At 59.1% G+C, this 14,355-nt stretch overlaps 1 protein-coding gene across 3 annotated transcripts; it reads left to right on the plus strand.

Annotated features, from left to right (window-relative positions):
* The first annotated feature begins 1,325 nt into the window (after positions 1-1,325).
* LOC134509359 (zinc finger protein 260-like) lies at positions 1,326-6,329 on the plus strand. Of its 3 annotated transcripts, XM_063321843.1 has the most exons (5): positions 1,326-1,419; positions 2,029-2,190; positions 2,448-2,574; positions 2,995-3,102; positions 3,284-6,329. In XM_063321843.1, exons 3-5 carry the CDS (start codon positions 2,448-2,450, stop codon positions 5,368-5,370), a joined length of 2,322 nt encoding a protein of 773 aa, XP_063177913.1. In that variant the 5' UTR covers positions 1,326-1,419; positions 2,029-2,190; the 3' UTR covers positions 5,371-6,329. The 3 variants fall into 3 exon arrangements, with proteins under 3 accessions (XP_063177913.1, XP_063177911.1, XP_063177910.1); XM_063321841.1 differs by lacking the exons at positions 1,326-1,419; positions 2,029-2,190 and having other exon boundaries at positions 2,312-2,574; positions 3,284-5,135; positions 5,332-6,329; XM_063321840.1 differs by lacking the exons at positions 1,326-1,419; positions 2,029-2,190 and having other exon boundaries at positions 2,312-2,574; positions 3,287-6,329.
* Positions 6,330-14,355: the final 8,026 nt, after the last annotated feature.

A 14,355-nucleotide genomic window follows, 5' to 3' on the forward strand; every position in this document is an offset into this window, starting at 1 on the left:
CAGGGACAAGTGCCGGGTCCTGCTCTTGGGTCACCCCAACCCCATGGACGCTCCAGGCTGGGGGCAGAGTGGCTGGAGAGCTGCCCGGCGGAAAAGGACCTGGGCGTGTTGGTCGACAGCGGCTGAATATGAGCCAGCAGCGTGCCCGGGTGGCCAAGAAGGCCACCAGCATCCTGGTTTGTACTGGGAATTGCGTGGCCAGCAGGAGCGGGGCAGTGATGGTCCCCCTGTCCTGGGCACTGGTGAGGCCCCACCTCGAGGGCTGTGTCCAGATTTGGGCCCCTCACGCCAAGAAAAGACACGGAGGGGCTGGAGCGTGTCCAGAGAAGGGCACCGGAGCTGGTGAGGGGTCTGGAGCAGGAGTCTGGTGAGGAGCGGCTGGGGGAGCTGGGGGGGTTCAGCCTGGAGAAAAGGGGGCTGAGGGGAGACCTTCTCGCTCTCCACAGCTCCCTGAAAGGAGGGGGCAGCCAGGGGGGGTCGGGCTCTTCTCCCAAGGAACAGGCCATGGGACAAGGGGAAACGGCCTCGAGTTGTGCCAGGGGAGGTTTAGGATGGATATCGGGAAAAATTTCTTCCTGGAAAGGGCTGTCAAGCGTTGGAAGAGGCTGCCCAGGGCGGTGGTGGAGTCGCCATCCCTGGGGGGATTCAAAAGCCGGGCAGACGCGGTGCCGAGGGACGTGGGGTGGTGGTGGGCTCGGCAGGGCTGGGCTAACGGTTGGACTCCGTGGTCTAAAACGTCTCTCCCAACCAAAACGATTCCATGGTTCTGTGAGTCTACGAACTCCTGCAGGCTGGGAGCCAGCGTCTTATTTAGTGAGTGAACTGCACGTTTTGGGTCGGCATTTGTAAAGCTTAGAGAAAACTTGAGTCGGGCGAGTAGCGCTGATTCCGTTTACCATCCTGACCCCGTTGAGCACCGGTGTCTGGCGGCACCCGCATCCCCGCGGGTGGGGTCATCGGGGGGGGGGGGGCACCCGCATCCCACAGCCGGGGGGGGCACGGGAGGAACCCCCCTCCCAGCCTTTGGGGCGCGGGGGGGGGGGCACCCGCCTCTGCGGGGTTTGGGGTGTGAGGGGAGCACCCGCAGCCCCGCCGATGGGGACGCGGGGGGGCACCCGCCGCCCGGTGCCGGGCCGGGCCGAGCCGAGCCGAGCCGAGCGGGGCCGGGCCGAGCCGAGCCGAGCCGAGCCGAGCCGAGCCGAGCCGGGCCGAGCCGAGCCGAGCCGAGCCGAGCCGAACCGGGCCGAGCCGAGCGGGGCCGAGCCGAGCCGGGCCGAGCGGGGCGGAGCGGCAGGACTACACCTCCCGTGCTGCCCCGGCGGCGGGCGGCCCTCCCGGGCTGAGGCGGCGGGCGGCTGCCGGGGCCGCCTCTCTCCGTGCCCGCGGCCCGGCCGGGCTGGCGGCGCGGCCCCGGCGCAGGTAGGGGCGGGGGGCGGCGGCTGCCGCGGGGTCCCCCGGCTGGGACCCCGGGAGGGGACCCCGGCCCCGACGGCCTCTGCCCTCCGCCGGCCGCCCCGCAGCCCCGACGGACCCCCCGTCCCCGCCCGGAGCCCGGCGCTTCCCGGGTGTGGCTCCCCCCCGTCTCCCCGGTGCTCCCCCGGTGCCCGGTGCTCGCCGCCGCCCGGCCTTTCCCTGTCTCCCCGCGGGGCCCCTGCGCCAACACGGACGCGCTGCTCCGTGTCCCACCGCCCGCACCCCCCGGATCCGGCCCTGCCGACACCGGCGCTGGGAAGGGCTCGGCTCAGCCCGGGCCAGGTACTGAGACCCCCCCGGGACAGCCCCGCGCATCGTCCCGCTGCTCTTCTTGGGGACTGCAGGCCGATTTCTGTGCTGTCAGGAACGTCCAGAAATCCTGTTTCCCTTGCTATTTCTCCCCTTTGCACCGAGCCGGGTGCCACTGTGGGGGACGCTCTTTGGGGGGTCCCTTTCCCGGGGGGGTGGGAGGCTGTGGGTGGAAGGGCAGGCAGCGGCTGGCAGGGAAGTGAAGTTCTGCCCCTCATTTCTTCCTGCAAACGCTGTGCTTGGCAGGGAGCGTCCGTCCTCGCTGCGCCGGTGCGGCTGGTGCCGGGCGGGCATCTGCTGCGGAACGCGGAGCATCCCACCTGCATCTCCCCGGAGAAGGCCTTGTGCGGGCCTCCGTCTCCCCGTGGAGAGCCAGCGGCGCGCCGGGCTCCAGGCTGCTGCGGCAAGGTGGGGGTGAGGGCGAGGGGGCGCCCGCCCCGGCGCTCCCCATCAACCCGTCTGCTCGCCCTGCTCTGCCCTTGCTGAGGGTGTGCAGAGCTGCAGCCGTGGCAGCCCGCGCGCTCCCCACGCGCCCCGGCTGCGGGGACGCCAGGGGCTGGCGTTGCCGCGGTTGGTGGCGTGGGGCAGCAGCGGCAGGATTTGGGCAGAGGCGCTGGGCGAGTGTGCGGGGGAAGGCGCTGAGGCGGGCGTGCTTCTTGCCGCAGATGTCGGTGACGTTCGAGGACGTGGCCATCTACTTCTGCCCCGAGGAGTGGGCCGAGCTGGCGGGCTGGCAGCGGCGGCTCTACCGGGAGGTGATGCTGGAGAACTACCAGGCGGTGGCCTGGCTGGGTGAGGACTGTGTGCGGTGCCGCCGGGCTGGGCTGGAGCTGGAATCGCCCTCTCGAGCTGAGCTGGAGCCCTTGAAAGCCAAAGGCCAGCTGTTGCTGTTGGTGTTGCTGCCCGAGCGCTGCCCGAGCGGTTGGGATTGCAGGTTTTCCCCTGCCCGGCAGCCTCCTGTGGAGAGCGGTGCTGGGAGAGAGAGTGGGCTGGAGTGGTGTTGAGGAGAGCGGAGAGGAATGGCAGAGAGCGGAGTAGAATAAAGCTGACGATGGCGTTGGAGGCGCAGGGCAGGGGGGTGCGAAGGCGTGTGCGGGCAGGGTGAGGAGAGAGGAGCGGAGCGGGGGCAGATGCTGGGCCTGTGGGCAGGGGGAGCCGGTGCCGCTGTGCCGGCAGTGCGGGAGAGGGTGCTTCTCTCTCTTGCCCGCACAGGCTGGTGCGCCGTCAAGCCGGAGATCATCTGCAAGATGGAGCGAGAAGAGACGCCGTGTGTGCCAGAGTGCCCTGGGGCGCGGCGGAGGCACCGCAGCCCTGAGCCAGGTGGGTACCAGGCGGCTGCGTGGGAGCTTGGGGGGTTCCGGCAGCACCATCCCCTTGGCCCCGGCTGCTCCGTGCCCCAGGGAGGGTGGGGGGCTGCTGGGCTGCGCGTGCCACTGCCCGTGGGGAGGGGTCCCGTGTGTCCATGCCATCCCCGGCAGTGACCCCGACCTCTCCTCCCCAGCAGACGGTGACGTCCCGATGCGGAGGAAGGATGGGGAGGTCCCCGAGGGGCCGCCAGACCCCACCACCCTGCTCCCGGGGATGCCTGAGCAGGGTGGAAGACAGTCCGGGGGCCTCCCAGCCAAGGTACTGCTGGCTCAGCCACTCCACAGCCCACCAGCCCCCAAGAGACCCCACGCCTGCACCAAGAGTGGGAAGAGCTTCGGCAAGATCCAGGACCTGAAGAATCACCAGCAGATGCACACGGTGGCACGGCCCTTCTCCTGCCGGCAGTGCGGCCGCCGCTTTCGGCTGAAGCAGTTCCTGGTGTCCCACCAGAAGGTGCACAGCGGGAAGAAGCCCTTCAGCTGTGTTGACTGTGGCAAGTGCTTCGCTCAGAGGGATCGCCTGCTGATCCATCGGCGTGTGCACACCGGCGAGAAGCCCTTCACCTGCAGCCACTGCGGCCACCGCTTCAGGCAGAAGTACCACCTGGTCAGCCACCAGTGGGTCCACACCAGGGAACTCCCCTTTGCCTGCACCCGCTGCCCCATGGCCTTTGGGGACAAGCAGATCCTCACCATCCACGAGCGTGGCCACATCGGGGAGCGCCCCTTCCGCTGCGACCGCTGCCCCAAGGCCTTTAGGCGCAAGCAGGCCCTCACCGTCCACCAGCGGGTCCACACCGGGGAGCGTCCATTTGCCTGCCCCCGCTGCCCCAAGGCCTTCAAGGATAAGACGGCCCTCACCACCCACCAGCTGGTCCACACCGAGGAGCGCCCCTTCGCCTGTGACCGCTGCCCCAAGGCCTTCAAGGACAAAAAGACCCTCACTGTCCACCAGCGGGTCCACACCGTCGAGTGCCCCTTCGCCTGCCCCCACTGCCCCAAGGCCTTCAAGGACAAGAAGTCCCTCACCATCCACCAGTGGGTCCATACTGGGGAGCACCCCTTTGCCTGCGCCAACTGCCCCAAGGCCTTCAAGGACAAGAGGACCCTCACCATCCACCAGCGGGTTCACAGCGGGGAGCGCCCCTTCACCTGCACCCACTGCCCCATGGCCTTCAAGAAGAAGAAGACCCTCAGAGTCCACCAGCTGGTCCACAGCGTAGAGCGCCCATATGCCTGCCCCTCCTGCCCCAAGGCCTTCAAGCAGAAGCAGGCCCTCACCGTCCACCAGCGGGTCCACACCGGGGAGCGCCCCTTTGCCTGCGCCCACTGCCCCAAGGCCTTCAAGCAGAAGCAGGCCCTCACTGTCCACCAGCGGGTGCACAACGGGGAGCGCCCCTTCCTCTGCGCCCACTGCCCCAAGACGTTCAAGCAGAAGCAGGCCCTCACCATCCACCAACGCATCCACCTTGGGGAGCGCCCCTTCGCCTGCCCCCACTGCCCCAAGGCCTTCAGGGACAAGCAGATCCTCACCATCCACCAGCGGGTCCACACCGGGGAGCGCCCCTTCGCCTGCCCCCACTGCCCCAAGGCCTTCAAGCACAGGAGCGCCTTCACCGTCCACCAGCGCATCCACACCGGTCACAAGCCCTACAAGTGCAGCGAGTGCGGCAAGACCTATGTCTGGAAGAACGGCCTGAGTCGCCACCAGCAGAAGCACCAGGGGCCGCCGGCAGCGCCAGAGTGTGGCCAGCAGGAGGAGGGGGTCCGGCCGCAGCCGGGGGGACAGGCGGAGGCCCAGCCCTTCCACTGTGACGCCTGTGAGAAGCAGTTTCGGGACGAAGGCAGCATGCTGGCTCACCAGTGCACCCCCAGCACCCCCAGCCTGCGACCGCCTCCGCCGCCCGGCACCCCTGAAACTCCTGTTCCGGGGCCCGCAGCTCGTCCTGGCTCGCCGCCCCTCTCCGTGGACGCTGTGAGTCTGAGGTGGGAGCTGCAGCACCCCTCGTCCCTCCTGCTCGGGCTGTTGTTGCCACCTCCACCTCGCCCTGGCACCCAGCCGCCTGCCGGCCAGGCCGCCCGTGACCACGGGCCTTCCCGGGAGTCGGGGCAGACGGAGGGTGAGCGCTGGGCGTCTGAAAGGCAACCCCCCCACCGAGGGTTCAGCATCTGCCGTTTGCAGGAGGGTGCGCGGGAAGGAACGGCTTCGGGTTTGTCCTGAGGAGGAAAGCGGTGCCCGGGAGCTTGCCTGCTGCGGGGAGCAGAGACCGGCGCGGAGCATCACGCGCGTTTGAGGATGCGCAGCAGCCACGGCTGGGAGCCAGCTCCATCAAACGCCTGCACTGGCGTTAGTTAAATAATAAGCATTTTGTCTTACACTTCTTAAAGCAGTGTTCACACCTGTAGAACAGCTTTTGGGAAGAACCGCGCAAGCGGCGTGGGCCGGCGCGTTACTGCGAGTATCGCGGTTTAGCCCCAGCCAGCAATAAATAACCACGTGCTCTTTCTTTCACCTCCCCACCTGCCATCGGCGGGATCGGGGGAGAGTTGGAAGAAAAAGGCGAAACTCGTGGCCTGAGTTCAGCAGAACAGCAAAGGGAAAAGCAGAGGAACATCAATAATACTGATAGAGGAATACACAAAACCTGATTAGTGAACAGCTGCTCCCCGGCGGAGATTCCTGCCCGCCCGCCCCGGTATCGAATATCCCAAATTCTCCAAAGCTGTTGTGCCCGGCCAGAAGGAGAAAAGGGAGGCAAAAAAAAAAAAACGGGGGGCAAGTATCCCCCCCACCCTGTTTCCCGCCTGGATTGGGTGCCATTATTAATAAATTCCGAGAGGTGGCGGCGGGGACCTGCCGTCGCAGTGACAAGGGACCTGCCATCGCAGGCACCAGAGAAGTGCCGCATCTTTCAGTTGCCCCCCCTGAGGGTTTAAGGCCACCTGGGGTGCCCGGGGGTGCCAGAAGTGCTCAGGGATGGCCCGGGGGCGCAGCCAGGTGTCCCGCATCCCCGCGGAGAGGGACCCAGGGCCAGGCGGGTCCTAGGCACGGCCACCCTCTCCCTCTCCCAGCAGGGCACCCACGTACCTGTGGGTGGGGGGGTTGAGCCACCCCATCCCCCTGAGTGGGTCGTCTGGGTGGCACCCGCATCCCTGCACTGGGGGGGGGAGCACCCACGACCCACAGCTGGAGGGGGCAGCCACATCCCCACAGCTGGGTGTGGCGGGTCCCTAAATCGCTGGTGTTGGGGGGGTGGGTGTGGGGGGGTGGGTGCACACACATGCCCGCAGTTGAGGGTATGGGGGGGAGCACCCCCATCTCCACAGCTGGGGTTATGGGGGGAACACCTGCGTCACTGCAGGAAGGCACCTGCATCCCACAGCTTGGGGGGGGGGGGGCACGCACCACCACTGAGGAAGGCACGGAAAGGCACCAACATGCCCACAGCTGTTTGGGGGGGGCACCCACACGGCCACTGGGGTTGGGGGGAGCACCCACACCCTACAGGTAGTGGCGTAGTGCTGTGTTTGGGATTTGGGATGGGAACAGCGTGATAGTGCACTGGTGGTTTGGGTTGTCCCCAAGCAATCGGGGCCTTTTCTGCTCCTCACACCACCCCGCCAGCGAGCGGGCTGGGGGTGCGCGGGAACGTGGGAGGAGACACAGCCAGGACAGCTGACCGCAAATGACCGGAGGAATATTCCATGCCGTATGACGTCACGCTCAGCGTACAAAATGGGAAGAAGAAGAAGGAAAGCGGGGACATTCGGAGTCGTGGAGTTTGCCTTCCCAAGTAACCGTTACGCGCGGTGGAGCCCTGCTTTCCTGGACGTGGCTGAACACCCGCCTGACGAGGGGAAGCAGGGAGTTAATTCCCTGTTTTGCTTTGCTTCTATCCGTGGCTTTTGCTCTACCTGCTCCGGCAGGGGGTGGGACTAGATGATCTCCAGAGGTCCCTTCCAACCCTATGATTCTATGATTCTATGATTAAACTGTCTTTATCTCTACCCACGAGTTTTTCCCCACTTTTAGTCTTCCAGTTCTCCTCCCCATCCCACTGGGGGAGAACTGCGTGAGTGGCTGCGTGGTTCTAGCTGCCGGCTGGGGTCAAACCGCGACAGTCTGAAACGCTGCATGTCTCCTGCTGCAGGAGTATTGCTGCTGCCAGACCTCGTCATCAATCGAGCAAATGCTGTAACATCAAAACCCCATTCCTTTTGAGGACCCTAGCCAAGGCTCTTAAGAACTGCACATGAATTCTTTACACCGAGGGTGGTGAGACGCTGGCCCAGGTTGCCCAGAGAGGGGGTGGAGGCCCCATCCCTGGAGACATTCAAGGCCAGGCTGGACGAGGCTCTGAGCGACCTGATCTAGTTGAAGATGTCCCTGCTTTAAAGGACTGGATGGCCTTTAGAGGTCCCTTCTGACCCAACACATTCTGTGATTCTATGATTAATTCTCTGCATTCCCAGAGAGTCGAGTGCCTCAACTGCTTTGTGTCTGACGCTGTTGCAGATACTGCGTCCCACCAGCACACAGCAGAGGCGGGAATGCAGGAGACCAAGACCAGGAGAATACGAACTATTCAATAAGCTTCACTCAGGACTAAAATTTTGCTTCTTGAGAGCACGTCAGTCACTAATTTGTCCACCGCTACCTGCAGTTAATGGGTGGGAGGCCAGCTTAGGTCAACATAAAACGGATTTCCTTGTGTGCCTTTGAGAATGGGTTTGTTTAACAAACTGGGAGAGAAAGCTGTGTTAACTGGTCAAGACAAAAACAGATGTTCATGTGACCATAAAATACTGTCAGCAGGGGAGAGACCTGCCTGGCTGGAGTGAGGGAGAGGGAGCGATGGGGAGCGTCCTGGTTCGGGGTGGAACAGAGTCAACTTCTGCTCCGCGAGAGGCTCCTGCTTATACTCGTTACTGTGGCAATTAGGGGCAGCTGATTGCCACAGGCCAGGGAACTGCTGGAGAGGGGACAGCAAAGGGCTACCGAGATGCTGAGGGGCTGGAACACCTCTGATGGAGAAAGGCTGAGGGATTTGGGGCTCTTCAGGCTGGAAAAAAGACGGCTGAGGGGGATCTTATCAACGCTGATAAATACTGAAAGGGGGGGCGTCAGGAGGATGGGGCCAGGCTCTTCTCAGTGGTGCCCGGGGACAGGACAAGGGGTAACGGGCACAAACTTGACCATGGGAAGTTCCATCTCAACACGAGGAGGAACTTCTTTCCCCTGAGGGTGGCAGAGCCCTGGCACAGGCTGCCCAGAGAGGTGGGGGAGTCTCCGTCTCTGGAGACATCCCAACCCCGCCTGGACGCGTCCCTGTGCCACCTGCTGCGGGTGACCCTGCTCTGGCCGGGGGTGGGACGGGATGGGCTCCAGAGGGCCCTTCCGACCCTACGATCCGGTGATTCTGTGCCTGGGTTGTTTACCCCATGGAGGGGTCACACCTGTGGGGAGGAGGGGACGGGTGGGTGAACAAAACTGACCAATGCAGTGTCCCAGCCCAGCTGCCATGCTCCGTATAAAAGCTGAGGGAGCAAAGGGTCTGGGCTTCTTCTTCGCTGTCTGCTTTTTCAGTGGCTTTCTCTCTTCAGTGCCTGACAGCTGAGGGGGACCCTGTCAGTTCATCTACCTTTGATCCCGATCCGTGTGTTCTTGAAGGTAGAACTAGATTCCATTTCCTACTCGTCACTGAGTCCCCTCTAGAACTTCCCCAGTGCCAGCCGGTGACATCTCCCTGGGAGCTTGATATGGTTTTGTATATGTTTATATCTATTGCATCTATTTCATTTTTTCCTCTTTGGTTTTATTATCAGTTTTTCATTAAAGTAGCTTAGTTTTTTATAAACTTATAAATCTCTTTCTCTGTCTTCTTCCTCTGTCCTTGGAGCGAGAGGTGGGGGAGAGCGTCTGTGGGCTCGTCATTGGCCAACCTGACCCAAACCGCAACAGGTTTATTTGCGCCCGATGTGGGGCGTGAGCTTCCAGCTTGCCCAGGGAATGTTGTTCCTCCGCGGAATGTTGGATCGTGCCCTTAGAGAGCTTCCTTTGACGTTAATAGGCGCGACGTTGCCGAACTTACTGAATACGTTGCGTGGTTTTCTGGCTCTTTGTGTTCGTATGCGGTGGTTGCAAGGGGCTATTTTTGTACGGGTTGGCATCCAGGTGTATGATACGGTGACTTGGATAACGGCCGTACCTGCATATTTTGGGCATCACGTGATGGATTCTGTTGCCGATTACGCTTTTGGTTTCACCCGGGGAAGGCTTATCTTGCCCTTCCATGCTTATGCCAAAGAGCCAGGGGATGGAAACCTTCTGGGCTCTTTAGAAAACGAACGCTGCTTTCCGAAGATCGTGATTGTGTTGCTGCTTCTCCTGAATACGTTGCAGGGGTGGGTTTGTGTTAAACATGGGAGCCGGAGGGGGTATGGCGTGACGTGCGTTGCTGCTGCTCAGATCCCATGGGCCAATTCCCAGCCGGCACAGACACAAATCGCTGCCCAGGCTCCCCCCAACCTGCTCTTCAAACTCCAGCAGAGGCGGTACCAGGTGCCCCGGTGACCAGGAAGCAGAAAAGGAGATCGGCTCCTTCCCCTGCTTCTTATGACAAAGACCAGCTCATGCCAGACAGCAGAGGGTTCCTCTGATGAAGACGGAGAGGGTCCTTCTTGGGCAGTGTCAACGCAGGAGGGGGACTCAGATGCAGAGATAACAAGGCTCGTGCATTGGGTCCAAAAAGATCTTTCCTAGCACGTGGCAGGCTGCTAAGTACCACTGCTTTAACCAGCTTGTTTACGGCAAAATACTTTGACGCATCTTCTTCCTTTTCCAGTTATTTTAGGACTTACCTGGATGGCGATGTTAGGGTAGGAATGTACAGCCCAGAAGATCCCCTCCGGGACATCCCTGTACGCGCGCCCCTTCCCACATCCCTCCTGTGCCTTCACACGGGGATCCTGCCCCTCTGGGAGCAGAGACACGTTCTCTGTCACCTTCCTGCCCACGGGCTTTCCTTTAAAGTCACTCGCTCAGCCTGTCCCTGGATCAGCGCAGTGTCCCCGAAGGCTGCGGCCACCCTTGCCAAGGAAACTGTCCCCTGCTGATGGGGGTTACTACTTTGGTGCCTCTGTCTTTCTGGACACCTTGGCCCCCAGACCACCCCTCTCCCCACTGCTTTGGAACCCAGCTCCGTATAGGACCTGCTGGCACATCGGTGCTATTCCAGTACCTTGAAATGCAGGATGTGCAGGACCCGCAGCAGGAGGGAGGTGACTGTCCCCCTGTACTCAGCACTGGTGAGGCCACACCTGGAGTGTTGTGTCCGGTTTTGGGCACCTCAATACGAGAGAGATCTCGAGGTGCTGGAGCGAGCGCAGAGGAGGGCAACGAAGCTGGTGAAGGGCCTGGAGAATAAATCTGACGAGGAGCGACTGAAGGAGCTGGGACTGTTTAGTGTGAGGAAGAGGAGGCTGAGGGGAGACCTCATCACTCTCTACAACTGCTTGAAAGGCCGTTGTAGAGAGGTTGGCGCCGGTCTCTTCTCACAGGTAATTAGCAATAGAACAAGAGGGAATGGCTTCAAGCTGCAGCAGGGGAGGGTTAGGCTGGACATTAGGAAAAAATTCTTTACGGAAAGAGCGGTCGGACACGGGAACAGGCTGCCCAGGGAGGTGGTGGAGTCGCCATCCCTGGATGTGTTTAGGAGTGGTTTAGATGCGGTGTTGGGGGATGTGGTGCAGGGGAGAACTCTGTAGAGCGGAGTTGATGGTTGGACTCGATGATCCCAAGGGTCTTTTCCAACCTAAATGATTCTATGATAATCGTTAAATCCTTCTCTGTGAAGGATTTGCGAAATATGAGGAAGTACTTAAGTCATCAAGAAGAGGAGACACTTATCCCCTGGTTGCTTTGGGATAATGGAGCTCATTCCATAGATTTAGGTGGTGGAAAAGCCGGGCAGTTGGGGAAACCTGGTCAAAGATGGAGTTTGGGAGAAAAACAAACACTCTGGGTCTCTGGAGGCGACTGCTGGCAGCTGCAAAGGGCAGGTATCCCTTTAAGGACGACATCGAATGCTGCCCAAGCAAACGGACGGGCATGGAAGAAGGTCTCAAGTACCTGAGGGAACCGGGGGTTCGAGAGACGATTTATGGTGACCGGCAAGTGACCTTAAAGTACCGTTAGCAAGTAGGAGACCTGCCTCGCTTGAGCCAAGGAAAGGGGGTGGACACAGAGAGGAGGCTCCTCCTCAGAAACAGATTGCTGGGAACAGCAATAATAAAGAAAAGGAAGAGCCAGGAAAACTAGTTCTCTACGGCTACGACAGCCAGAGGAGAACCATCATCTTGCCTGACCCGCTCTGGGGCAGGTTATCCTCTGCGGATGCTGGAAGGGTGCGTTCCTCTAAGAGAACCTGCACAAATGCCGAAGGAGTGGTGCAGAGAGGACTCACCAGCCCACTCGCCACCTCCTAATGTCCGATTCCTTCCACAGATTCCCTGCCCTATCCAAGCCGGCACTGAAGGACAAGTGAGGAAAGACAGAAGTTACTCGAGAGAAATTGCAAACGGGGGCTGGGAGGGGGGAAGGTACTGACTGAACGCTGAAGCGAAAAAGCAAACAAAAAATCCTACACCAGGTTCCCCACAAGAGCTAGTTACAGTAAACATTGAAGCAATAAACCCTCTTTTTTTTTTTTTTTTTTCAACCTTGACTATGTAAAAATCCAAGAGAAATGACAGAGGATTAAGGAGAACATCAAAGACGCTGCCTTTACCTTATTTCTAGGAAGCACCGGCGTTTTGATCTGGAGTCCAGTCCAGAGACCTCAGAAAGCAGACTCAAAAATGCTTCGGATTATCTTTGAAAAAAACAGAAATTTTGAATTAATGCACTGTAAGAATAAAATAAAAAAAAAAGAAAATCTAAGTGGTATTCAGGTAGCTCTTGGAACAGGGAAGGAATTTGACTCAGCCGACATGTCCAAGGCTTAGATGAAAAGACTGTGACGTGAAAAAGGTGCAAACAACCCATCACTCTTCCATTGCTAAGGTATTCCCAGGTCAAAACTCTTCTATGAAGCAGGTTAACAGAGAAGCCCTTGACATGAAAAAAAATTGAATAACAACAACAACAAAAACCCAAAAGAACACCTACAGAACGCCCAAACAAAACCAAAGAACGGGCAGCTAGAGCGGGATGTCTCAGCTGCTTCGACAAGGGGGAAGGAAGGAAGAAAGAAAGAAGCGTAGAGGTCTACGGAATTGTGGAAAATCTCATTGAGCGCGGTGGAGGCAGGGACAGAGGACAGCACGGGAACAGCTACATCAAGAGCAGAAAACCCATCTAAGGCTGCTGCCGTTTTCTGCACCGTCTGGTTCATCAGCCCCTTCCCTGCTCTCGAAGGCCAGGCGTCCTGCGTGGCTTCCAAGCTCTACAAGCGCAAAGTCGGGCAGAGAAGCGAGTCAGCTGAGGGAAGCGCTTCCCCTGCGGAGAAGTTTCTCCGAAGAAGACAGAGTGGGACAGTAAAAAGTCTGATTTACAGAATGTTTGTTGTGGGGTGATGGGAGTAATCTAAATCTCCGCTCTGTCCCGTGAAAACACGTAAAACCACTTTTCTACATCCCAAAGGGGTGGCAGGAAACAAAGGCATTTTCAGTGTGTTATTTCCCCAGGAGGAGGGTGGAGAGAATAGTTAAAAGTACTCTCCCAGATTCCAAATCTGCTTTAAATAGGTGGCAGTAAAAACCAAACAAACGAAAAAGGCAAAAAAACCCCACAAAAAAACCCCAAACAAACAAAAAGGCCCCCAAAACCCTCTGCAGGTCATTAAAAAACCCCCTCTGGTACCCACTAGGAAGTTAGAAGTTCTCTTTCCATCCATTTCCAGGAGTAACTATTCAAGATGACTCACCCCATAGCACAAACAAATAAGGGCATTCCCGATGTAAACGGATTTACAACTATTTCAACAGCTTTGTCTAGGATCCTTTCTGCGGTGGGGGAAGCCCAGGGACTACTTGTCAGCTCTCTTCTCTCTGGTAAGGAGGGGTATTCTCAGCTCGTTAAGTGTAACCACCACCTCAAGGTTTTACCTTGGCTGGTTGTTCAGTTTCTGTCTTTGGTCCCAGCAAACGTTATTTTTACGGTTTGTTTACAACCCTCTTCTCAGAATCACTTTGAATGAGCGTTGGCTTGCCTAAACGGCTTCCCTAGAGGGCAACGAAGATGACGGAGGGGTTGGAGCATCTCCCTGATGAGGGAAGGCTGAGAGAGCTGGGACTCTTCAGCCTGGAGAAGAGAAGGCCGAGGGGAGACCTTATTAACGTTGACAAGTACCTAAAGGGTGGGTTGAAGGAGGATGGAGCCAGACTCTTTTCAGTGGTTCCCAGTAACAGGACGAGGGGTAACGGGCACAAGCTGGAACACAGGAAGTTCCCATCAAATATGAGGAAAAAACTTCTTTACGGTGAGGGTGACAGAGCCCTGGGACAGGCTGCCCAGGGAGGGTGTGGAGTCCCCTTCTCTGGAGACTTTCAAGCCCCGCCTGGACGCAGCCCTGAGTGACGTGCTCTGGGCAATCCTGCTCTAGCAGGGGAGTGGGACGAGGTGATCTCTAGAGGTCCCTTCCAGCTCTGAAAAATCCCGTGATTCCATAAACGTCCTTCTCCCAGGTGATTTTATAAAGGCTTCCAAAATTCAAAACCAAGTTAAGCAGCTGTATAATTGCCATTACAGCTATATATAATTGCCGACTGTCGAATATTCCGAGCATCCCAAAGGCTGGCATCTAAACCAGCACACAGCACGACGCAGCAGAGCCTGGAGCTGCCCCCCCTCCGTCCTCAGCGCAGGTAAAAAGGTGGCCTTGAAAGAACAAAAACGTTCATCGCGCAGTTCAGGTTGAGACATCGCAGACGGTACCCAACCTTGAATAGGACGTGAAACGAAGCGTGTGTCTCACCTGTTCTTTTGGGCACTGAAGGGCACTGGAAAAATGGGTGTCCCTACAGGGAAGAGAAAGAATCGATCAGGGGACACGAGTCTTAGAGGATTCAGATAAGGAACGAAGGCCACAGCGTGGTGCGTGGGGGGACATTAATGCATCCCCAGTGGATCCCCTGGTTCCAATAAAGCCGGGGAGTGAAAGAACAGATTTCCTGATGGATAGTGGAGCAACTCATTGGGTAGCGA

Source organism: Chroicocephalus ridibundus, unplaced genomic scaffold (assembly GCF_963924245.1).
Source record: "Chroicocephalus ridibundus unplaced genomic scaffold, bChrRid1.1 SCAFFOLD_253, whole genome shotgun sequence".
NCBI lineage: Eukaryota > Metazoa > Chordata > Aves > Charadriiformes > Laridae > Chroicocephalus > Chroicocephalus ridibundus.

Excerpts from the sequence above, each read along its gene's own strand:
- LOC134509359 (XM_063321843.1), top strand. The coding sequence starts at position 2,448 with ATGTCGGTGACGTTCGAGGACGTGGCCATCTACTTCTGCCCCGAGGAG. Across the intron at positions 2,575-2,994 it reads CCAGGCGGTGGCCTGGCTGG|GCTGGTGCGCCGTCAAGCCG; the intron begins GTGAGGACTGTG and ends TTGCCCGCACAG. Across the intron at positions 3,103-3,283 it reads GCACCGCAGCCCTGAGCCAG|CAGACGGTGACGTCCCGATG; the intron begins GTGGGTACCAGG and ends TCTCCTCCCCAG.